The 23,431-nt window shown below is 37.0% G+C and overlaps 1 protein-coding gene across 3 annotated transcripts; it reads left to right on the top strand.

The window, feature by feature from the left end:
- Positions 1-928: 928 nt before the first annotated feature.
- atp8b5b (ATPase phospholipid transporting 8B5b) lies at positions 929-21,043 on the top strand. 3 transcript variants are annotated; one of them, XM_084400284.1, is made up of 29 exons: positions 943-1,042; positions 3,103-3,151; positions 3,817-3,894; positions 4,003-4,058; positions 5,725-5,838; positions 5,964-6,062; positions 6,166-6,227; positions 6,327-6,399; positions 7,636-7,706; positions 7,801-7,883; positions 8,084-8,242; positions 10,433-10,521; positions 10,612-10,805; positions 11,413-11,621; positions 11,707-11,750; positions 11,889-12,054; positions 13,551-13,739; positions 13,825-13,940; positions 14,019-14,183; positions 14,327-14,438; positions 14,605-14,710; positions 14,985-15,126; positions 15,239-15,422; positions 15,653-15,876; positions 16,449-16,532; positions 16,627-16,872; positions 18,306-18,444; positions 18,529-18,659; positions 20,172-21,043. In XM_084400284.1, the coding sequence occupies exons 3-29, from the start codon at positions 3,840-3,842 to the stop codon at positions 20,427-20,429; spliced, it is 3,570 nt and encodes a 1,189-aa protein (XP_084256410.1). In that variant the 5' UTR covers positions 943-1,042; positions 3,103-3,151; positions 3,817-3,839; the 3' UTR covers positions 20,430-21,043. The 3 variants fall into 3 exon arrangements, with proteins under 3 accessions (XP_084256411.1, XP_084256410.1, XP_084256412.1); XM_084400286.1 differs by having other exon boundaries at positions 3,103-3,169; XM_084400285.1 differs by lacking the exon at positions 3,103-3,151 and having other exon boundaries at positions 929-1,042.
- The last annotated feature ends 2,388 nt before the right edge of the window (positions 21,044-23,431 follow it).

Below are 23,431 nucleotides of genomic sequence, written 5' to 3'. Positions count from 1 at the left end.
TAATATTTTGTCAAATCAACTTAGATAATTAATGTGGTTCAGATAACATAATATTTTGAGTTTCTATTTATTAAACCAATCTCTTTGTTGTATTAACTCAATTAATTGTTTTTATTTCAATGAACTCAAAATTTTAAGGCAACCAGGTAACTTACTTTAAGTTAAATCAACAATAATTGTTTACAGTGTAGTGGTTTGCGCACATGCGCCAACTCGTTGAGCTATGGTACTCATGTAGGAAATATGAGTTTTAATCCGGCTTGCAACATTTGCTGTTCTTCTGCCCTTTCTTTGTAATCTGTATCAATAAAAGAGGCAATAAAACAGCTCTATCTTGCATATCTTCAGCTGACATGTGATATAGTATGCTGTAAACATGATGCTTATATGTATGCTCCATCTGTTTTGGAGTGTTTTTATAGCTTTTACCGATAGGAGAGAGTTCCATGTAATATGTCAGTTGTTTGTCCTATACAGCAATTAGATTAAATGGAAGAATTGTCTCCTGAGCTGTGAACGAGCAAACTCTTGAGTAATAAAATTAGTTTCTTCTTGGTACAGCTGTCCAAATTTGAGCTAAACTATGTAAATGAGATTGGAAGATTTTTCATTATATAAAAAATCCGCCGTTTTCTAGCGACTGGCTCACGCCATTCCCTCATCCAACTGTTTTACCAGCTTCCCTCTTCCATCCCAGCAGAGTCCAAAGATCATCCACTGTTTGCTTTCTGTCTGTCCCTGTACACGATACACTATGCAATCCCTCCGTTTTCTTCAAGCATAACCAGTTGTCCAATCATTAACCCTTAATAGGAAACAACTGCAGCCGGTGGCTCCGCCCAGCCCTGAAAACCTCTTCCTGATGTCAGGTTACACCCTTAACTTTCACCTGTACTCTAAGAAGGGGACTCGTTTGCAGTTGCATTATGGGAACTGTAGTGAGGTTCTGCGTGTCCTTTTCCACGCATGTTTATGGAGTGGTGGTTTACTCTGAAACGCTGCTGTTTCTCTAGGGATCTTGGATGGCAAACGTGTGACTCAGGTATGACACCCCTTTAGCTGGTGCCGCTTCATCATTTAATAGATGTTTAGTGAGTTTTTGAGAGAGTATGTTGATCTTGTAAGATTTTCTTTTCTAAGAAGGAAGGTTTTTCACTCTGAAAGTACAGTAAGTTACTTATTTACAGTAGCTAAAGGCACTTGCAGTGCAGTGTGCTTAGTTTAAAATATTATAACGAGTATGAATACGTGTGTCAGTATAGACATAGAGAAGAATGCAGATTTGTCAAAAGCGAAGAGATAAGGTGGTGAGTTTTAAGCAGTCATTAAGGGTGTGTGATTTTCCTTGTTGACTCTTGAATATAGATGGTGAAGGGTCGAGTGTTTTCCTGCTGTCGAGGGGAAACCGGTCTCTAGACCAACGCCATTTACCGCCAACATTAGTTATGGTCATTGAACTGTTCCTTGTCAATGTGGCAAAATCGAGTCACTCTAATAGAATATAACAATTATAGATTGATATAGAAAAAAAAAAACTGTTACTTAGTTAACCATAAGTAACCTTACCATAAAATCATATTTAAAAAGACAATACATGTGATTTAATGAAAAGTAACAAATAATTGTATTATACACACCCACACACACACACGCATATATGTATATATATATATATATAGTGTGTGTGTTGGAGTGTTTTGTGCCATCACATTTGCTTTATTTACATAGTTTTTGTTATTATTTATGTGGATTGGAGGGTTTTGTGCTACGTATACATGTTCTGTTTTTAGTGCATTTATTGTAATTCACATGTAGCACTGTGTTCTTCATTGTAGTAACTTTACATGGCTGCTAAAAAGGCCTTTTTGAACTTAGTTATGTAATAATGTAGCCTTCCAATGTATCATTATGGTGGTAATTATATTTCAAAATATTAAGCAAATGATTTTGGCTTAAGTCTGCTTATTACCATATCATAAATGGTACAGTCTCGCAATACCCTTCCATAATGCCAGGAAACATTAACACTTATTATGTTAATGTTCTAGCAACCACAGCTTCAAGTTTTTAATAAGTTTAACAACATATTATTATAATAATAATAATTTAATAATTGGGAACTTTATATTGCAGTGTCATTATTTTAGTTTAATTTGATGACATGCATTAGAAAAAATAGTTTTGAGAACTTATATTTTAAAGGACTGATGTTATGTTAAACATCAATTTCTATTTTGCTTGGAAATAAATTATTTTAATTTAAACGGTTGACCATTTTTGATATTTCACAGCAATTCTTTACATGGGCGTTGGCGATGTGTTGACTTTTGAGCGATCATAATAATATTAGATTAGATAAAGAGTGAGATGAAGGTATGAGAGTTTGGTCTAATGTTCAGGGTTGTGAGTGATATACTCACAACACTATACAAAACTTTTCACTAGTTTCAGACAGGCCAGTTTCATTTTTATTTCATACAGTATAGCCTTTTTCATATACAGTATGTAATAATTTTCAGTCTTAGTTTTTGACATGTAGACAAAGGTATGATAGTCTAGTCTAGATGCATCTAATAGTAATTACAAAAAAAAAAAGTGGGGTTGTTTCAACCCATGTTTGGGTAAAATATGGAAAAACTCAACCATTGGGTTTAAGAATTAGTTTAAAAACTATGGACTGGTTTGTCCATATTTGACCCAATCTTGTGTTGAAACAACCCAGCATTTTAGAGTGTTATTTAAGATCAAGCTGAATGTCTCTGTGTTATATGAACAATTGCTTACATCTATGAAAATGGCTGACAGGTACATAATCTATGAGATCAGGAAGCACAGCGACAGTACGTGTTATGTGGAGGCCTATATGTGTAAATACATGTTCCTCTCATCAATAACCTGCGCTGATAAGAGGAGAGCTGTAAAATACACTGAACTTTCTACCAGTTTATCATTAACCACAGCTAGACACTAACAGAAAGATCATAATGCATTACGATGAAACTCTCTCCAACCTGCAGTTTTTATTTTAATGTAGGTTTTGTTGGATACAATTTGTGACTACAATTCAGCTTTAAGACTAATGAACCCGATTTTTTTTTACAGAAAACCTCTACAGACTGTTATAGAACAAACACATAAATATGGTCACATGGTATTTATTCATTTTCAAGCAAGTTTTTTTTTTTTACTTAAATGAGGGCACATTTTTCTTTTAACATAAAATTGTAATGTGTTAATGAAATACTTCAGTTGAATAAATTATTAGAATAAAATGTATTTATAATTTCCTGCATCCCATGACACTACATAGAAAAGCAGTTGGATAGATAGAATTTTTAATAATAATAATTGAATAATAAATTAAATAGAAAATTATTCAAATAAATTCTCAATTCAAACAATTATGGTGTCTGTTACCTATTAAATCAAATGGTAACACTTTACAACAAGGTCCCATTAGTTAATGCATTAACAACAAGCAATACATTTGTTAGCATATTTATTGATCATTGTAAATGTTAGTTATTGGTTCATTTGATAGATGTTAGCACCAGTCCATTATGCTGGTGGTGTAACAGACACAACTTTTCTTTTTAATAATGTATTAGTAAATATTGAAAATAACATTAACTAAGATTAATAAATGCTTTAGAAGTATTTTTAATTCAAATTGTTGAATTGTTCAAAAGATCATGACAGATTTAAAGCAACTGATGTTTCAAGTTGTGTAGTTTTCTTCATGTTTAATGTTTTTAAGAACTATTTAATTTATTATTGTTTTTAATGTGTTTTCATGGTTTGGTTTCTCTTTATCAGCGTGATGATTTGATCATAGAAACATGGGCTCTCTGCTGTCTGCGTGTGGAATTAACGTGAAGAAAAAGAAAGTAGAAGGTATATCATAACTACACTGAACACAATGTTTGAAGCTTGAAATAAAACAACTCTGTTTTTTTCCCCTAATGTTTTAATGTTATTTATGTGTTTTTTTACTTGCCTCAGAGGAGAGGCATTTGCGGGCTAATGACAGGGAATTCAACCTGTCGTTTAAGTATGCGGTGAGTAGCAATATATTTACTTTTTTTTAAAGTACCCCCATTATTCTATTTTAACGGTTCTTTAAAAAAAAAAAAGTTTTTATGTTTACATGGATCTATTGTCAAAAATACTTAAATTTTCTCATAATATAGAATGCAGAATCACCTCTTTTCTTACATGCATTGTCTGAAAGGGTTCAATAAAGGATTCAGTTTCTCAGATGGCCCAGTCTATTGTAATTGGTCTACTCTGCTCTGATTGGTCAGATGACCCAGTCTGTTGTGATTGGTCTACTCTGCTCTGATTGGTCAGATGACCCAGTCTGTTGTGATTGGTCTACTCTGCTCTGATTGGTCAGATGGCCCAGTCTATTGTAATTGGTCTACTCTGCTCTGATTGGTCAGATGACCCAGTCTGTTGTGATTGGTCTACTCTATTGTGATTGGTCTACTCTGCTCTTATTGGTCAGACGGCCCAGTCTGTTGTGATTGGTCTACTCTGTTCTGATTGGTCAGTTGGCCCAGTCTGTTGTGATTGGTCTACTCTGTTCTGATTGGTCAAAAGGTCCAGTCTGTTGTGATTGGTCTATTCTGTTCTGATTGGTCAAAAGGTCCAGTCTGTTGTGATTGGTCTACTCTTCTCTGATTGGTCAGATGGCCCAGTCTATTGTAATTGGTCTACTCTGCTCTGATTGTTCAGATGTCCCAGTCTGTTGTGATTGGTCTACTCTGTTGTGATTGGTCTACTCTGCTCTTATTGGTCAGATGGCCCAGTCTGTTGTGATTGGTCTACTCTGTTCTGATTGGTCAAAAGGTCCAGTCTGTTGTGATTGGTCTATTCTGTTCTGATTGGTCAAAAGGTCCAGTCTGTTGTGATTGGTCTACTCTTCTCTGATTGGTCAGATGGCCCAGTCTGTTGTGATTGGTTACTCTGTTCTGATTGGTCAGAAGGTCCAGCCTGTTGTGATTGGTCTATTCTGTTCTGATTGGTCAAAAGGTCCAGTCTGTTGTGATTGGTCTACTCTTCTCTGATTGGTCAGATGGCCCAGTCTGTTGTGATTGGTTACTCTGTTCTGATTGGTCAGAAGGTCCAGCCTGTTGTGATTGATCTACTCTGTTCTGATTGGTCAGATGGCCCAGTCTGTTGTGATTGGTCCACCGCTTACCATGCGTGTCGAAACCGAAAGGCCCATTTCCTCAGCACTTGATACATAGTGAGACGAACAATAATGATGGTGTCAGTTTTACCGTATTAGTTCTTCATCTTTTGGAAGTGCATCAAAGTGGATCTGCTTTTCGCAGCACAGAAAAGTGTCTTCTCAACTTGTCAATAACAGGAACCAAAATCTTCCAGTCTCAGCTACAACTACAGAGTTTGAGGGTCAAAGTAGACACTGTCCACAGGCAGCAAATGAAGACCATAGGGTGGAATTATGCAAATTTGTTACAAACCTACATAGGTTTAAGCAGGAAGTAAGACTGGAATTACGGACGACTGGTTTCAGGCGGTTCAGAATAAGTTATTTCATTTAGGAGACAATTACTCCATTTATCTGCACTTTAATCTTTGAAATTTTGCAGACCTTTTCACAAACAGCTTTATTACACACTGCATGAAAAGTAATATCTGAAAACGCATAATAGGAGCTCTTTAAAAAAAACTAAATTCGTATGTGTGTCCTTACAGAACAATGCCATCAAGACCTCCAAGTACAACGTCTTCACTTTCCTCCCTCTCAATCTGTTTGAGCAGTTTCAGAGACTGGCCAATGCCTACTTCGTCTTTCTTCTCATCTTACAGGTAACTAGTCAAATAGATCTTTACTAGATTACCTCATTATTATCTTAAAATTTTGCTCTGAAATTACAAAAGTTTTATAAAATGAGAGGAATTCTAACATACTTGACCGTGTTTGTGTTGGACAGCTGATTCCTCAAATCTCGTCTCTGTCCTGGTTCACTACTGTGGTTCCACTGCTGCTGGTGCTGTCTATAACTCTAGCCAAAGATCTCTCTGACGACATTGTGAGTCTACTTCCTGTCCATGTCCAATACTGACAATAATGTGACTGTCCGCTCATATTTGTCTCTCTGTTGCCTTGTGTTTTATGTTCACCCTACAACACAGACCAGACACAAGAACGACAATCATGTGAACAACAGAAAAGTGGACGTGCTTATTGATGGAGAGTAAGTGTTCAGTCTCTGTGTATATGATGTTACTTTTTTTCAAAAAGTATTTTCCCAAAATGAATATGGTGGTGAATGAAATCTCATGTTCTCAAACAGGTTGAAAAGTGAAAAATGGATGAATGTTCAAGTGGGCGACATTATCAAGCTGGAAAACAATGAGTTTGTCACGGTAAGTTTATAGTATTGATATTGAACGCTACTTTTATTAAACACTATTTTTTTGGGGAGGGGAGAAATTATGGTTAACAACTAGCTGGTGGGTGATATAGCCAGAACAGTGTTGTTATTGTTAACCACAACTATTAAAAATAGTTTTCATTGAAATACATCTGAAACAAAATAAAATGTGAATATTAGATGAAAAGTTTAAACCTTAAGAAACTAAAACAAAAATTGGATATGTTGCTTTGGCAGCTAACAAGTTGAAGTATTAAAACGACTAAAACTATAAATAATAACTAAAGCACATGACAAAATGACTAAAATTAAAATAAAAACTGAACATATAAAAATAAAAGCAAAATATTAATAAATACTATAATAGTATATAAATAATACTAAAATAACACTGTGCCAGAACTCTTCTCCAAAGAACTTAGCAAAAAATAAATAATTATAATATAATATCATATAATATAATATAATATAATATAATTACTACTGGATTCTTGCTATTATTTTACCAAAATTTTAATTCATAGTTTTCAGTCATGTGACTGGAGGGCAAAACATCCATAGAACTGCAGCAAAGGCCTGTCAGTTTCATCTCATCTCATCTTTTCATAACCATCTCAAAAGAAGAAAAACAAAAATATCTGATCAAACTGCATGTTTTGGGCACTTGTGATCCATATACAGCACCTGCTGCATTATTTCAATCACTAAAAACAGTGAGACGTTCTAAAACACATAACATGAGTAACACTTAAACCTTAATGTGCTAAAACCGTCAAGGTAAAAGATCAAATTCAGTATACTTTATTGATGATTTATACTATTTTTAGGCAAGCAGATGAGCCCAGAATATGAAAGCAAACACTAAACAGTTCAGCGTTTTCTATGGAATAAACTGATTAATGAGAAACTGCACATAATTGTGTTTATATTCTGGGTTCATCTGCTTTTGTACGTGGTATGCATCATCAGTAAGGTGTATATTGAATTTGGTCTTTCTTACAACATTAGTACTTAGTACACACCTGGTAAAAATGACTGGTGGAGGAAAATGAGGAAAGCCTTGTTTTGCCCTCCAGGTGAGCGCTCCTATTAGGCTGTGATGTCCTGTGAAAACTATGAATTGCCAACATTTGTACAGTGCAAAAAAACATGATTATTGAAAAAACAAGTCATTATTTCTTTGTAAGCAACTTAAAAAAGTAACTTGCCTGTTTTTCCTGTGCTCTAGGCTGATCTGTTGTTGCTCTCTAGTAGTGAACCTCTCAACCTCGTCTATATTGAGACAGCTGAGCTGGACGGGTCAGTAGCTCAGCATGTGCATGTAAACATGGACTTCATCTGTAATAACTGTGTACCGGAGCCATCATCTCTCTCTCTTCCCTGACTTTCACAGAGAGACGAACCTGAAGGTGAAACAAGCTCTGACAATCACAGGAGACCTGGGCAATGACATCCAGAAACTAGCAGCATTCAATGGTGAGTGACACTTATACAGCAACTGCATGATATCAGGTTGCTACAGTAGGTATTGCTAAGTGGTTTATACGGTCTAGAATCACATTCATGTTTATAAATTTAGGGCTCAAATTTTGTACTCAGCCTATCTTACTATATTTAGACTGAACGTGTCCCTGTTTGGTGTCTGCATATTAAATGTATAATGCTGTATGTCTCAGGTGAGATGCACTGTGATCCTCCAAACAACCGCCTGGATAAGTTCACAGGAACTCTGACGGTGGGAGGAGAGATGTTTTCCGTGGATAATGAGAGGATTCTGCTCAGAGGATGTACTCTCAGAAACACAGAGTGGTGCTTCGGCCTGGTGGTGTTTGGAGGTGCGCAATCATACTGAAAATGGACGTATTATGCTTATCGTATTATGAAACTGCAATCCCATAAAAGTGCCAATGGGAGTGGAAAGTTCTGCTGGTGATTTTCTGACAATGTGCATATTAAAGGACACAGATGCCACCGCTCATTTCCATTATGACTAATGCAATCTACCAAGAGCAACAATAACTTTGTCCTCTGGCATGCCAAATTAATGTTCTCCCTTCTATCACGCTCTATCTGTTCTCTGTCATGCCTCCTTCTACAGCAACTTAAACGCTCTGTTTAAGTTCATAGCATCAAATATCATAGCATACATGAATATTTTGCCAATTCGCCATTATTACATATTTGGGTCTTTAGCAACCCGGATCTATATCTAACACGGATGGATCTATACCAGTCGCTATAATATAGAACTCTCCTAATATTAGAGTAACAATTACAGAAGAATAAAATAAAGCATATTTTGTTATCTTTTGGAGCTTTGTTAGGTTCATTTTGAGCAGGTGTTTTATACCATCATACTGTCCTCGTCAGAGCTCATTTCCCAGTGCATTCAGCATTTGGCTCATATTTGCGATCTCAAACATATTCTAAAAACTATCTTTTTCAACATCTTCAAAATCAATATTTTGATTGCTGACAGCTTCTTCACCAGATCCACCATCAAGTGACAGTGACACTAATATCTGATTGCGTTCAGTACTTGCTCTGCAGTAAATCACTGAGCCATTTCAAGTTTTGCTGATGATGCTTCCTATTCTTTTGTTTTCTGCCTGCGGTAACTAAAGGTTAATTGCACTCAAAGATTCAATTACTGTTGTGCAGAAATATATATATATATATATATATATATATACTTACACTGTTACACACCTCGGGTCATTAGCGAACCGATACGATACACATTTAAAAAAAAAAAAAATGAATGAGAAAACAGGCATTCTTTTATATTTTTTTCTTTTTATATTGCTTATAATGAATTGATTGAGGTATACTAAGAAGTTTGATGTCTAACTGAATGAGGAGGAGGAGGGTAGTGAATGACGTCCCTGGTCACTAAAAACCCCAGGCATGCGTTTAAAGGGTTAGTTCACCCAAAAATTAAAATTCTGTCAGTAATTACTCACCCTCATGTTGTTCCAACCGCGTAAGACCTTCGTTCATCTTCGGAACACAAATTAAGCTATTTTTGATGAAATCTGAGCCATGTTTCACTCCTCCATAGGCTTCTATGTGACCGAAACTTGCTGGCCCAGAAAAGTTATTAAAGAGATCGTTAATATAGTCCAAGTGACTCCAGTGGCGCAATCTTAAGTATATCAAGCGACGAGAATACTTTTTGTGCGCAAAAACAAACAAAAATAACGACTTTATTCCACTATTCATTTCCTTCTCTCTCGACCTCTAGTTGGTTCGCGTAGTGTTTTTACGCAGCGCGTCTGTGTTACACGTCACCACGTAGGCTCACTATTGGTCGACGCCGGTCATGTGTGTGTTGCGTGATGACGTGCAACACAGACGCGCAGCGCAAAAACACTACGAGGCCCAGAGAGAAGGAAATGAAAAGTGGAATAAAGTCGTTATTTTTGTTTGTTTTTGTGCACAAAAAGTATTCTCGTCGCATGATAAACTCAATGTAGTGCCACTGTAGTTACTTGGACTATTTTAACGATGTTTTAATAACTATTCTGGGCCGGTGAGTTTCGGTCACACTGGAAGCCTATGGAGGAGTCAAAATTCTGTCAGTTTTCATCAAAAATATCTTAATTTGTGTTCCGAAGATGAACGAAAGACTTACATGGTTGGAACAACATGAGGGTGAGTAATTACTGACAGAATTTTCATTTTTGGGTGAACTAACCCTTTAAGGGTTGAGACATGCTTTTTTGGGGTGTTAAATAATGCACAAAATACCCAGTAAATTGACTACTGCAAACATAAATCACATCGCATGATTTATTTAATTACTAAAGAAATAACTAATAAAGGAAACTCCTACATATGCAGTAAGGTCAGCCACATGTCTGCGCCTTTTCATTGCTATTTTTTCACTGCGTGTCTTTAGTAAATCCTGACTGTAGTTCTTAAACCCCAAAACTGGGTTTGCACTGGAGCAGGCTGTTAGTAAATCTGGCCCAAAGTTTCTCAGATTATAATACAGTTTAACAGCTCTGTTCAAATCTGGTTAGGTCCTGACACAAAGCTCATGCAGAACTCTGGCAAATCCATCTTCAAGAGAACCAGCATTGATCATCTCATGAATGTCCTGGTGATATTTGTGAGTAGATTCATGTAAATATCTTTAGAACTATTTTTGGTCTATGGTTGAGTGATGTTTCATTTCAAATCCTGTTCATTTTTGTGTTAGATTTTTGGTTTTCTGGCCTTCATGTGCACCATCTTGTCTATTGGGAATGCCATTTGGGAATACCAGGAAGGGAATTCCTTCATTGTCTTCCTCCCCAGGGCTGATGGGGCGAATGCATCTCTCTCAGCATTTCTCACCTTCTGGTCCTACGTCATCATCCTCAACACTGTAGTGCCCATCTCTCTCTATGTCAGGTTAGAACTCAATTTATATTGAATGAAAATTATATGATTATTTGCATGCATATTACATATCTTCAATACATTGTTAAAACATCTGCAAATGTCCTCTACTTCATTAAAATGACATACAGTGAGGTCAAAACATCTGAGACCTCATAAAAAATATTTTTTATTTTGATTTTGATTTTCATAAAAATTATTTTTATTTATACATTTTTGTTAAAATTTAAAACAAAATAAGTTATGATGCAAAATTAAGAGATATTTAATGACTACCAAGTACATTGAAAAATTCTGAAATTCATGTAAATCTTTTAGTTAAATCTTTCATGATTATGCTGATATAATTAGTAATGAAAGAAAATATGAAATTCTAAAAATGCTGGTCAAACGTTATTTGGTGACCTTAACTACTATGCTTAATGATTTTACACCACATACGTATTACTATATGTCTATACATGTTAGTGCATTATACGCACATTTAAAGTACTTGCATTTAGTTATGTATAGTATCATTTGTAACTCTAACCCCTATAATCCTAAACCTAACCATATTTCATACTTATTAGCTGACAAGCATAAATTGATACTATTGATCTTTTTTCCTTGTCAATAGTGTTGAGATCCTTCGTCTAGGGAACAGCTATTTCATTGATTGGGACCGTAAGATGTATTACGTCAAGAGTAACACACCAGCCCAGGCCAGGACGACCACTCTCAATGAGGAGCTGGGTCAGATCAAATATATCTTCTCTGATAAGACGGGAACCTTGACCCAGAACATCATGACCTTCAACATGTGCTCCATCAATGGAAAATCATATGGTAAGATCTCAAAGAGTTGTCATATAGCATGTAACAATTTCAACTACAAGGTATACAGTAATTCACCTGTTTTTACATTCCTCAGGTGAGGTTTTGGACTTTGCAGGGCAGAGGGTTGAAGTCACTGAGGTTAGTGGTTCCAAAATTGACAATATATATTTCTCATAAATATTCACTTGAGTAAAAAGTGATTCTAGTGATTACCCTAAGAATAAGAACAAATCTCTTTTCCTTACTCATTCTTTCCCTTTTCTTCCTCATTTATAGAAGACAGAAAAGGTTGATTTCTCCTGGAACTCTCTTGCCGACCCAAAGTTCTATTTCCATGACCATAAGCTGGTGGAAGCGGTGAAGTTGGGCTCTCTAGAGGTCCAGGCCTTCTTCCGTCTGCTGGCGCTCTGCCACACTGTCATGCCTGAGGAAAAAACTGAAGGTGAGTGCCATCTAGTGCATGCTCTACAGCACTATTAGCTATTCACAATGCATTCTCACATATTTATACACAGATTGCATACATTTTTAATGCATTGTTTTAAATATACAGGGGTTGGACAATGAAACTGAAACACCTGGTTTTAGACCACAATCATTTATTAGTATGTTGTAAAGTCTCCATTTGTGGCCAATACAGCATCAATTCATCTTGAGAATGACAGATAAGTCCTTAACAGTCCTTCACATTCTGAACCATTCCTCTTCCAGAATAGTGGCCAGGTCACTATGTGATTCTGATGGAGGAAAACGTTTTCTGACTTGCTCCTCCAAAATACTCCAAAGTGGCTCAAACATATTTAGATCTGGTGAGAGTGCAGGCCATGGGAGATGTTCAACTTCACTTTCATGTTCATCAAACCATTCTGTCACAAGTCTTGCTGTGTGTGTTGGTGCATTATCATGCTGTTACACGGCACCTTCTTCAGGGTACAATGCTTGAATTAGGTGCACATGGTCCTCCAGAAAGGTTCGGTAGGTCTTGGCAGTGTCGTGTCCATGAAGCATTGTAGGGAATGCCATGATATTGCAGCCCAAAGCATCACTGATCCACCCCGTGCTTCACTCTAAGTAACAGTCTGGGTTTTAAGCTTCTTTGGGCTTTCTCCACATCATAACTCCCGCGGATGTGGGATAGACAGTGAAGCTGGACTCATCAGAGAACAATAGGTTTCACATTGTCCACAGCCCAAGATTTGCAATGTTGGCACCAATGAAACTGAAATTTGGCACTGGCTCGAGGGACCAAAGGTTTGGCGATAGCAGCCCGACCATGAATACAGTTTTGATCTGGTTTAGTACCTATACATCCCTTTCAGATAGCTTCCTCTTGCGTCGACAGTTACCCCTGTTGGATGTGGTTCGTCCCACAGTATGCGGTGGTATGTCGACATTACCCTGGTTATCATAGCTCTCGTTACACCACAAAGAGTTGCTGTCCTGGTCACAGATGAGCCAGCGAGACGTGCACCAACAATTTGTCCTCTTTTGAACTCTGATATGTCTCCCATTATGCTGTGTGGATTGCAATATTTTATGTGCAGCTGTGCAATTGCTCTGCTAATTCAACCTTCACACTCAGCTCTTACTGATGGAATGTAAAATCAGTGAAGATTGGCCACGCATATATAGGCATGGAGCCTCCAACACTATAATGGCCAGTGTTTCAGTTTCATTGTCCAACCCCTGTATTGTCTGTATTAGTGTTGCAACAATTAATAAATGCATCTGACAAATAAATTTGTATCCATCAATTATGAAAATGAATAATGAAATGAAATCATTATAATAACAAAATGTATAGTACATTTCTTAAGAAACAATTATTGAATTTCATATCCATCCATCCAAATTCAAATGAAATTGGGACCAGATTTTAGATAATTTATTTTGAATAATATATTAAGACTGGCATTTGAACTCTCTCTTTCTCCACAGGAGAGCTATTTTACCAGGCTCAGTCTCCAGATGAGGGGGCTCTGGTCACCGCAGCAAGGAATTTTGGCTTTGTGTTTCGTTCTCGTACCCCAGAGACCATCACTGTGGTGGAGATGGGAGTTCCCACCACCTACGAGCTACTGGCAGTGCTGGACTTCAATAACGTTCGCAAGAGGATGTCTGTTATAGGTGAGACTTGAGAGAGATTTGGAGTTACTGCAAAACACTCTAAATCTCCATTACGATATCGTCTAGTATATGTGTGTTTCTTCAGTTCGTAATCCAGAGGGCAAGCTGACACTGTACTGTAAGGGAGCCGACACTATTATCTTCGAGAGGCTGCATCCATCGTCCACCAAACTCATGGAGGTCACCACAGAACACCTTAACGTGAGTTACATTTGTGTTTCCATGAGACTGTGTTGAGTGTCTGTGTAAGTTACTCATGTTTGACTAACACAATCCCAGGAATATGCTGGAGAGGGTCTGAGGACACTGGCTTTGGCCTATAAGGACTTAGATGAAGACAAGTTTGAGGAATGGAGAGAGCGACATCATGCTGCCAGCACGTCAATGGATGACCGTGAGGAAAAACTGGATGCTGTTTATGAAGAGATCGAGAAGGATTTGCTGGTAAAATCACCATCACACATAATACTAAAGCGTTGTAAGGTTGTTTGCTTCTCTAGATGTCCCTCCTTCAATGTAAGCCAATGGGATTTCTCTTATTTCTGAGTGTTTCTTCTTTCATAAAGTATGTTTATATGTGCTTTCAGCTCCTTGGTGCTTCTGCAGTTGAGGATAAACTTCAAGATGGCGTGCCTCAGACCATTGAGCAACTCGCCAAAGCTGACATCAAAATCTGGGTGCTGACGGGAGACAAACAGGGTGAGTTAACTTGATCATTTACCACAAATTTAGCTTTTAATAATGGACTTTTAAACTTCTCAAAAGACCAGCTTATTCCACGCTGGTTTGGTGCTGGTCTAGTTAATGTTTCCAGCCGCTCATTATGCAAATTATGCATTATGCAAACCATTGCAATGTCCCACAGAGACGGCTGAGAACATTGGTTACTCTTGTAATATGCTCAGAGAGGAAATGAAAGAGATCTTCATTGTGGCCGCCAACACAGCAGAGGAAGTGCGACAGGAGCTTGTGTGAGTTTTCTCTCTCTATCTCTAAACCAGGGGTGTCCAATCCTGCTCCTGGAGGGCCACTGTCCTGCAGAGTTCAGCTCCAACCCCAATTAAACACACCTGAACCAGGTAATCAAGCTCTTACTGGGCATTCTAGAAAGGCAGATGAGTTGAGGCAAGTTGGAGCTAAACTCTGCAGGACAGTGGCCCTCCATGACTGGGTTTGGACACCCCTGCGCTAAACCATTTCAAATGGATCACATTTGAAATTAAGTGATCCATACTCTATGTTCAGGAATGCCAGGAAAAAGATGTCACCAGAATCAGGGGATGAGCCACCCATTGAGAAGAGCAGATTTCTGGGTAAAAAATCTCAGGTGGTTGAAGACGAGAAGGTTGATGGCGATTACGGACTGGTAATTAACGGCCACAGTCTGGTAAGAGAAATCTAACCTTGGTTTATTAATCGAAAAGAGGATCCATTCCTCATAAGTTCAATAAAACACAACAGTTCATTGGTAGAAACTGTTTTAATCCTTGTGTGCCCAGGCGTTTGCTCTGCAGAAGGACATGGAGTTGGAGCTCTTGAGGACCGCATGTATGTGCCAAGCGGTCATCTGTTGCAGGGTTACCCCTCTTCAGAAAGCTCAAGTGGTGGAACTTGTCAAGAAGCACAAGAAAGCTGTGACTCTAGCTATTGGAGATGGAGCCAATGACGTCAGCATGATCAAAAGTGAGTGTTTCTTACAAAGAGAGATGGCATGAGTGTGAAAGACACAAAAAGTCATCTTGCAAGAGTACGATTATATGCGCTCATAAGAAACAATGGGTCAGTGACAAAACTGGGAATGTTACAACATAAACAGTATATGTATAAACTTAAGTCTAGTATGCTAAAATTGCTTACCAGCCTTGTCTGTTTAAAAACATTTACAATCTTTCAACTCCTCATGACCTCAATAGCTGCCCATATTGGCGTTGGCATTAGTGGTCAGGAGGGCATGCAGGCGGTTCTCTCCAGTGACTTCTCCTTCGCCCAGTTCCGTTACCTCCAGCGCCTCCTGTTGGTACACGGCCGCTGGTCGTATCTGCGCATGTCTAAGTTCCTGCGCTACTTCTTCTACAAGAATTTCACTTTCACATTCGTCCACTTCTGGTACGGCTTCTTCTGCGGCTTCTCTGCACAGGTGAGATGGAAATCTTTAAAATGATATCACATGAATTTGGTTGTACTAGTTAGAGATACAGTAGATAATGTTTGGTCACTTTGAGATTATTGACATAACGGTGCCGAAATGTACACTCTTCCTATCATTCGTTCCAAAATCTACAGATTTTTTGTGAATATTGAGTTTAATTTCAGTTCAGCAATTCTGTGTACAATATTTGCTAACTTTAAATTATATTGTATATACTGTACAGTCCAAGTGAAATGCTTATTTTAAATTTGTTTCTAATTGAATACATTAAATTACATTAACATTTATATTACATTTACATTTCTAAAATGTGTTTATTGTATAATTAAGGTAAAGTTCAAATAATTATAAATGATACATTATAATACTACATATGTATAAAATCATACATATAATAATTATGAACATTTAAAAAATTATTCATTATAATACAAATAAAATAAATTTACATTATCAGCAAAACAATCTGAGTGAAAGTGTGAATTGAAAAATTAATTCCATGAATTTCAGAATATTGTAGCATACATTCTATTTTTGTGTGTGTTCTGCTCTTTCCGTAGACTGTGTATGATGAGTGGTTCATTACGCTCTACAACCTGGTGTATACGGCTTTACCTGTGATTGGACTCAGTCTCTTTGATCAAGTATGTCATCAAACAGTATATCAATATACCCCACCCCTGGATTAGCATGCTACATTGAAAGTAAATTCATTCATGAACATGTGTATGTGTGCAGGACGTAAATGACCGCTGGAGTTTCCAGTACCCCCAGCTGTACGCTCCGGGACAGATGAACCAGTATTTCAGTAAGATGGCCTTCGCGAGGATCCTGCTGCACAGCTGCTACAGCTCACTCATCCTCTTCTTCGTCCCTTGGGCAGCCATGTGCGACACCGTCAGAGATGATGGCAAAGACATCGCAGATTATCAGTCCTTCGCCCTGCTGGCACAGACCTGCCTGCTTATTGCCGTCAGTGTGCAGGTAAATTCTCATTCAACACTATACAAAAAAAATAAATAAATTCAGAACAGTTATTAACGCATACATACAACCGGCACATCCGGGAACTTAACTGTAAATTTCGTAACCGCCCCTTTTTAGGGGAAAACAAACCAGACTTCCCATAGACTTCAATACAAAATAGCGGCACAAAACAACGTCCGTACACAGCCGGCAGACGTGTATAACTTCAGAAATCACTTAGATGAAATATGTCGAGTAATTATATGTCCACCCTGCCTTCCATAGAGCGTGAACGATACATTTATAAACTTAATTTGGGCAACTTAAAAACATGTCCCTAGTACCAGCGTCAAATTGGTCTAACAACCCCACCCAGTGGCCAGAAGTGTCTTACCCGGACATTTACTCGTACCTCATCGAGTCACCAGGTAGCCAGTGAATGATTTTACTTCGGTTTTAAGAAGTAAACATCTTTAAATGTATAATATTATGTCTTTATATTTAGAGTAGCTACTGAGTGCACTTTTCTGTCCAGCCATACAACTAGCCTGATTTAGCTTTCGATAGCATCATCCGTAAATCATGATATTTCCATAACAGCAAGATATTGATGATAATGGCAGGCAGAGATGGGCATAAATACATGGAAATGTATTTAAAATAAAATAAAAATACACAATACTGTGTGGAAAATTTTAATTAAATACAAATACATAATAGGGGTAGCCTATTGTGTGAAAAAAAAATGTTTAAATACAAATTACATGTTTGTAAGGGTTAGTACACGTCCTCAATCCGATACTGTGTATGGCGCTCGCCGGTTTTCCCCTAAAAGTGGGCGTGAACCTTTTCAGAGACGTTCTATGACGCTACGCCGGTTGTATGTATATTCATGTCTTATACTCCAAAGTTTGATCGATGAAAAAACTCATCGTTGCACATTTTAGCAATGCATTGCATCACTCAGTTCATATTGGACACATACTGTATAGTGACCCCAACATTATTTGCTCATTTTTGGGAACCTAACAATTACTTTTTGTGAAATGTTTTACTAAAAATGTGTTTGTATAGTATTTCATAAATTTTTTAGTGTGGCTTGAGCATCCAAATAGTTTTAAGGTCACTGTACTGTATACACTACCATTCACAAGTTTGGGGATCGATTTTAGATGTTTTTGAAAGAGTTCTCTATTGCTCGACAAGGCTGCATTTATTTATATTTTAATCAAAAATACAATAAAAATTTTTGAAATATTATTGCAATTTAAAATAACTGTTTTCTATTTTAATATATTTTAAAATGTAATTTATTCCTGTGATCAAAGCTGAATTTCAGTGTCACATGATCCTTCAGAAATCATTCTAATATGCTGATTTCTGACCCCAAATGTAGAATGGTAGTGTACATGTTCTCATGCATATAAACACCATGTTTATGTGTGTTTAAGCTGGGTTTGGAAACGTACTATTGGACAGCAGTGAATCATTTCTTCCTGTGGGGCAGTCTGTCTGTGTATTTTGCCGTCACCTTCACCATGTACAGCAACGGCATGTACTTGATCTTCACGTCTTTTGTTCCTTTCATTGGTGAGTGTCCCTCACTCCTAAACACATCTGCTTATCCTGTTTGTGTGCGTTTTAAACGGCTCCAAATGACTCAATCTTTCTCAGGCACTGCAAGAAACTCCCTAAACCAGCCGAACGTGTGGCTGACCATCTTTCTGACCACCATATTGTGCTCTCTGCCTGTGGTGGCAAAAAGGTTCCTCTTCATCCAACTCAAGCCCACCATCAATGACAAGGTGATTCAACCAGTTCCTTCAGTGATACAATTTCCTTCAGTAATACAATTTATCGTTGTACTCGATACCATAGTGCGAGACCATATTTTCATGGGCTCTGAAACAATTGGCGGTTCGCAAAGACCCTCTCTCTTCAGTTATTGTTGTTACATCCGACAAGCCATGGCTCTCTCACGCCAAACATCATATTCTCACGCAGTGAAAAATACATTGCGGAGCAGAGAGGACACTGACAACAGGACAGAGCAGGTTACTTTTGATATGAAACAAAGCCTCAAATTTTGTCATTTTTTTAAAGAAATGTAAACAATAAATAGCGTTTTGTCTCTTTAATGTGTGGTGACAGATCGCTGTAGCAACTCAGTTAAAGCTGTTTATGAACGGATCATCTATTCCTTCTAGTTAATTTATAGCATCAAATAAACATGAATGAACATCAGAAGGAATGTTGTTTCAACCACGGAAAGACATAAGTACACACCGTTTTTCAAGTTCAAGTACACCAACGTTAATCTACTAGCTCTCCTGCCTGCTTTGTCGGACAAAATGGCGGATAGCGGATTACGATTGGTTGGATCGCCTGTCAATCAAACTCCTGGCGAAGGGTGAATTGGACTCAAGACCTCATCTGGTCTTAGTCTTGACTACAACATTGCAATATATGAACCTAAGAGACATGAAATTAAATTGGTCTTTCCATAAGAGTATTGTGTGATGGCTTGAATTTCGGCGTGGATCGCGCATCATTTTACTAATTCCCGTAGATTTTGTGCTCACGGCAAAAATGCATGCACATAAAGCCGCCTCTAAGTACTAAATTAAGTTGTTGTTTTTTTCGCTGCTTATTGCACTTAAACAGACAAATACACACAAAATAATGTCAAAATGCCCGTCTTGGTGAGTATTCACGTAAACACAGTCAGTTATGTTTTAAGTGAACGTAAACAGCTGAGAAAGAAAACACACGTGTGACAGTATAATGGATCCATGCATCAGGTCTTAAAGTGACAGCAGCCTAATTATAATAAAATAATTAATTATGCCAAATTATGAGATCATTTAAAAAATATCTATATGGCAGTTTCCCCCTTATGGTATCGATGTCAAAATTGTGGCCAGTGAAAACGTTGAGTGGCTAGTAACCACAGTGGCTGGTGAGCAAAAAAGTTAATGTCAAGCCCTGATGTTTAAAATGTAAAGTAGTTCTGTTCTAAAAGCACGTTCAAACTCTCTCAGGTAATGCGTCAGTACTGGATGACAATGTGAGATCTTCCTCCCTTTATGAGTAGAACGCATGTGTAGAGTGAGTCAGAGCTGTGGGATGCAGTGGCACGGCGGCTTCATGCTGAGGCGTAATGTCAGGGTTATTTCTGGAATCCACAATCAGTGGGGTCATAAACTCATGAGCAGGAATCATTCATTTTTTCCTTCTTCCTGCTTCTTCATTACTAATGATATTCTTTCCTTTCCACTCTCTGTATATTCTTCTTATATCTGGCTTCCGCTCTACAGGTGCGACACAAAGTCAGACAGGCCGAAGCTGTCCCTGCGCCGCTGCCTCGCAAATTCCCCCGGAGACGAATCAGCACACGGCGATCTGGTTATGCTTTCTCTCATGCCCGTGGTTATGGAGACCTTGTCACCTCTGGGCGCTTCCTGCGTATCCCAGTTAAGACCAGACCGGCTCTTTTCTCACACAGTGAGACACCGGTGGCTGACAGCATACCCCAGACGTATCGAACCATATTCGAGGAGGCTCAGAGCCCCTAAAGGCCCTTATTCTATTGTATATTTACTGTGACTTACAGTCAAGCTTCAGCAAGTTTTAAGATTGCATAATAAAGGAGTATTTGGAGAAGTATTAGCAGGGCTTAAAAATATTTCACATAGGAATAAGTGAGATGAAGTGAAGCTGTGAAGCTTTGAATAATAAGATGCTGTTTTTAGCTGTGATTATTTGCTGAAAATTATGTCATAAAACTTGCACTTACCACAACACTTGCGCACACAGAAACACTTCAAATCACCTATATGGTTCCTATTAAGACCAGAGGACATTAAAATATATATTTCAATTAATGTTTAGGACATTAGAACTTTGCTGTTCTTGTTATCTTGCTGTTAGTCTGTCCACACATAAAAAGGCCTAGAGATTATTCAAAAGGAGCTTCATACAAGCAGATTTCAAGTGCTATAATTGTGTATGACAATTTTGTAGATGTTTTGTATGTTTCTTTTTTTTGTTGTTTTTTAATATTAATATTTGAAATGGTCTCCAAAATGCATTGATTTGACATTCTACTTTATCATGTTTTATACAAAGATGCAAATGTGCCTTGATTAGTGATATACAATAAACTTTAAGAAAATACTTTTGTATTTTTATTGTATTTGTCTGATTGTTTTATTTACCAAGAATCAAATAAAATCTGTTATTAGTATATTGTAGTGATACATGCACAGTACTGAGATCAATGCATTTATGGAACAAAACATTTTAAGCAATTAATTCAAATTCATTGATCATTCTACTTAAGTGTAAGTAAAAGTGACGTGTGTAGGCCAAGTATGGTAACCAATACTCGGAATTTGTCCTCTGCATTTAACCCATCCAAGTTAGTGCACACACATTAGGAATAGTGAGTAGGGAACACACACACACTGCAAACCATGGACACACAAACCCAGCGCAGCCGGCAGCCATTTTTACTGTGGCGCCCAGGAAGTGATTGGGGGTTAGACGCCTTGCGCACCTCAAGTTAATTGAGTTAATATATTGACTTAATTTGAAGTCTTTACCATTTAACCCTTTACCTGTCACCCCCCTTTTTGAGAATGGACATTAAAATGCACTATTCAAGCTTAAATGGTTGTAATTCAAGAATGCTTTGGAGTATAGACCCAAATTTGGTCTTGTTTTAAAGGGAAAAAATAGCAGATTATTACTGAGGTGAATTAAAAAAAATATTGAAAAAAATTAAAGTATGAAAAAGTTATGGAAGTTTATATATATATAAACTTAATTAATATTTTTTTATATATATAAAATATATATTTTACAAAATATGTTTTACAAAAAAATTACGATAAAATCAAAGCCATATATCTAACCAAGTTGTGTTCCAAATTTGAAGTTGATATCACAAAAATAGAAGTTCCCATGAGATTTTGTTTAGGCGTATTACCAAAAATAGCCACCGGGTGCCATTGAATTCCATTGAATTTAACTGTATGCATTCTACCATAACAAATGAATAAATTTCTGTCCAAATATCACTTCTGTCACAAAATATGGAACCTTGAGGCTCAGACCTTTCTGACAATATGTGTTTTGTCAAGATTAGAAAATATTTTGATCATAAATTATGAAACATGATGATGCTCAAAAGGGGAGGAGCCTGATAAAATAATTTAGAGTACCGTTTCTATGGTAACACAATGTCCAATTTCAAAACAGTTTTCACAGGATGAATTCTGAGATCATAAGCTTTCAAATGATACCTAATTTATGATAACTACTAAAATATGTGATGTAATAAAAAAGGCAATAAAAAAGATAATATTATATTTTAGAGGATAATATGTATATTATACTTTTTAGAGGATAATATTATTTTATATATTTTTTTTTTTGTGACAAATACTAGATTAAATGTTTTATTATGAACTTTTAGCATGAAAACCAAAGTTTCAATTATTAAAAGTGTGTGCGTTGACTTTTTGTGACAAACGCCAGAAACGCCTGTTATGATGTAGATTTTTTGAGGTGCGCTCTTGTCATAAATTCATCTATTTCTGTTCCTGCATAAATTGTAACAAAAAACAGTGCTGAAATATCTATTAAGGAGTCTTAGACCTTTCCAACAATATATAGTTTGTCATGATTAAATTAGGATTTAATTGTAATATAGTGAAGTAAATTTAGGTTGCCCGTATACGGGCAGGTGACAGTTAACAATGCACTTATTGAGTACACACGTTTTTACATTGTACTTAATGCATACAGCTGTAATGTCTGTAATGACATCTATAATTACACTATTGACCTTTCCCTTACACCTTAACCCATCCTTAAGCCTATTCGTATCACCAAACCCATCCTAACCATGACATGAATGGATGCAACATGAACAAAATAAGTACATTGTACCAATCATTTTTTTTATATAAGTACATGGTAGTTAAATGTTTTTTAGAATAGTACATGGTAGTTAAAGACACCTAATAATCAACCAATAACAAAATAAATAACAAACATAAAATAGCTGTTCTTTGTATTTTCTTATACAAAGAAAATGGCTCTTTTGGAAACTGCATTTGTAAGAACACTTCGTAAGGCTTGTCCTTACTAACATATGTTACATAGTTTTGAGCTTTCTTCCAAGTATGCTCAAAGACTGACAAACATTGAGATTTGATTGAGCCCAGTGCTCCGATTATCATCATGTTGCGCTCATGTCCATATCTACACAAAATGACTACAAGACTTCCGCTGGAAAAACAAGGCTCTTTTTGTCTTTGTTTTCTGCTTGAGTGCACCGGATGAGCTTGATGAAAATAAACAGGAGGTTTGAGTGACAGGCCACTTGTCCTAATGAAGCTCTGAATGATGTGTACTCGTCAACCTATGCAAAGCATTACGTGCAAATCATTATTTTTACAGTACAGTTAGTTATTATATTATTAGATATTCCTTTAGCATATTTTAGCTTCTACCATGTGACCAATAAATTTGCGTATATGCATCATTTAGTATATGCTATCTACAGCTG

The sequence above is a fragment of the Rutilus rutilus genome (assembly GCF_951802725.1).
Source record: "Rutilus rutilus genome assembly, chromosome: 25".
Lineage (NCBI taxonomy): Eukaryota > Metazoa > Chordata > Actinopteri > Cypriniformes > Leuciscidae > Rutilus > Rutilus rutilus.
Note: the sequence above shows the minus strand (reverse complement) of the source record. Positions and strands in the feature narration are given on the sequence as shown.

What these genes read in the sequence shown, in the direction of transcription:
- atp8b5b (XM_084400285.1), top strand. Translation starts at nt 3,840, where the DNA reads ATGGGCTCTCTGCTGTCTGCGTGTGGAATTAACGTGAAGAAAAAGAAA. An exon ending in GAAGAAAAAGAAAGTAGAAG is followed by an intron (nt 3,895 to 4,002) that starts GTATATCATAAC and finishes TACTTGCCTCAG; the next exon opens with AGGAGAGGCATTTGCGGGCT. An exon ending in GACGTGCTTATTGATGGAGA is followed by an intron (nt 6,228 to 6,326) that starts GTAAGTGTTCAG and finishes GTTCTCAAACAG; the next exon opens with GTTGAAAAGTGAAAAATGGA.